This window comes from Daktulosphaira vitifoliae, unplaced genomic scaffold (genome assembly GCF_025091365.1).
Source record: "Daktulosphaira vitifoliae isolate Bord-2020 unplaced genomic scaffold, ASM2509136v1 Scaffold_4387, whole genome shotgun sequence".
Lineage (NCBI taxonomy): Eukaryota > Metazoa > Arthropoda > Insecta > Hemiptera > Phylloxeridae > Daktulosphaira > Daktulosphaira vitifoliae.
The window spans coordinates 1-922 of record NW_026103947.1 but is presented as its reverse complement, the minus strand read 5'-3'; the positions used below and the strand labels follow the sequence as shown (position 1 = coordinate 922).

At 41.2% G+C, this 922-nt stretch overlaps 1 protein-coding gene across 1 annotated transcript; it reads left to right on the top strand.

Moving 5' to 3' along the window:
• Window positions 1-171: 171 nt before the first annotated feature.
• LOC126910101 (uncharacterized) lies at window positions 172-890 on the top strand (the record flags this gene model as incomplete). The annotated part of the gene is made up of 2 exons (XM_050692491.1): window positions 172-481; window positions 546-890. Coding segments are annotated over exons 1-2 (469 nt in total), but the record flags the coding sequence as incomplete, so codon positions are not given.
• Between the last annotated feature and the right edge of the window lie 32 nt (window positions 891-922).

Sequence of the window (922 nt, the reverse complement as noted above, 5' to 3'; positions counted from 1 at the left end):
ATCGTGCCTTGTACGATGTTGAAATTGCAAATTTCGGTAGTCGAGCGTTCGACCATAAAGTGTTTCGTGGCGTGTTTTGTCATGACACATTACCTAAGTCGGGACCGAAAATGACCGAAATGGCTGTAGTGAACTTGGATCTTTCCACTAACCCTAGCACGCATTGGGTAGCTTATAGTAAACGCGGTAAACGTGTTACGTATTTTGACAGTTTTGGTAATTTACCACCACCGTTGGAACTGCAACGATACTTTAAAGGATGTACAATCGTGCACAACTATAGTAGATGTCAAAACTTCGACGAGGTAAATTGTGGTCACTTGTGTTTGGAATTTTTAATCGAACAACAACAACAACATGACAACAACGGTAACGTTAACCGGTGTGGGATCTGAATTGCAATGTACATTCAATCCACCCATCGATGTCGGTGACAAATGTAAAATTGGGCTATTGAGCTTGCATACGTGGAACACTATACCTAATATTGACGAGGATTGTAACAAATTCATTNCTATTGAGCTTGCATACGTGGAACACTATACCTAATATTGACGAGGATTGTAACAAATTCATTTTCGGCACTGTTGACAAACCAATTATGGTGATAACACTACCGACGGGATCGTACGAATTTGAAGATTTACAGAAACGAATCACGGACAAGTACAACGGAGAAGAGTATAAGTACAGTGTGCAACAACAACAAATAGATTTTGATGATCCATTGTTGCCAACGGTTGGTTTACTCAAGGAAAACAGCAGAGAAATCGGTGACAAAAGGTTGGGTGATCGAAACGTTATCTCTTTTACAGCCGACCGCAACACTATGCGAAGCAATATCAAATGCGATCACCCCATAGATTTTACACACCCGCAATCAATCGGTCGTATACTAGGGTTCCGACCTCGTGTATTGGCA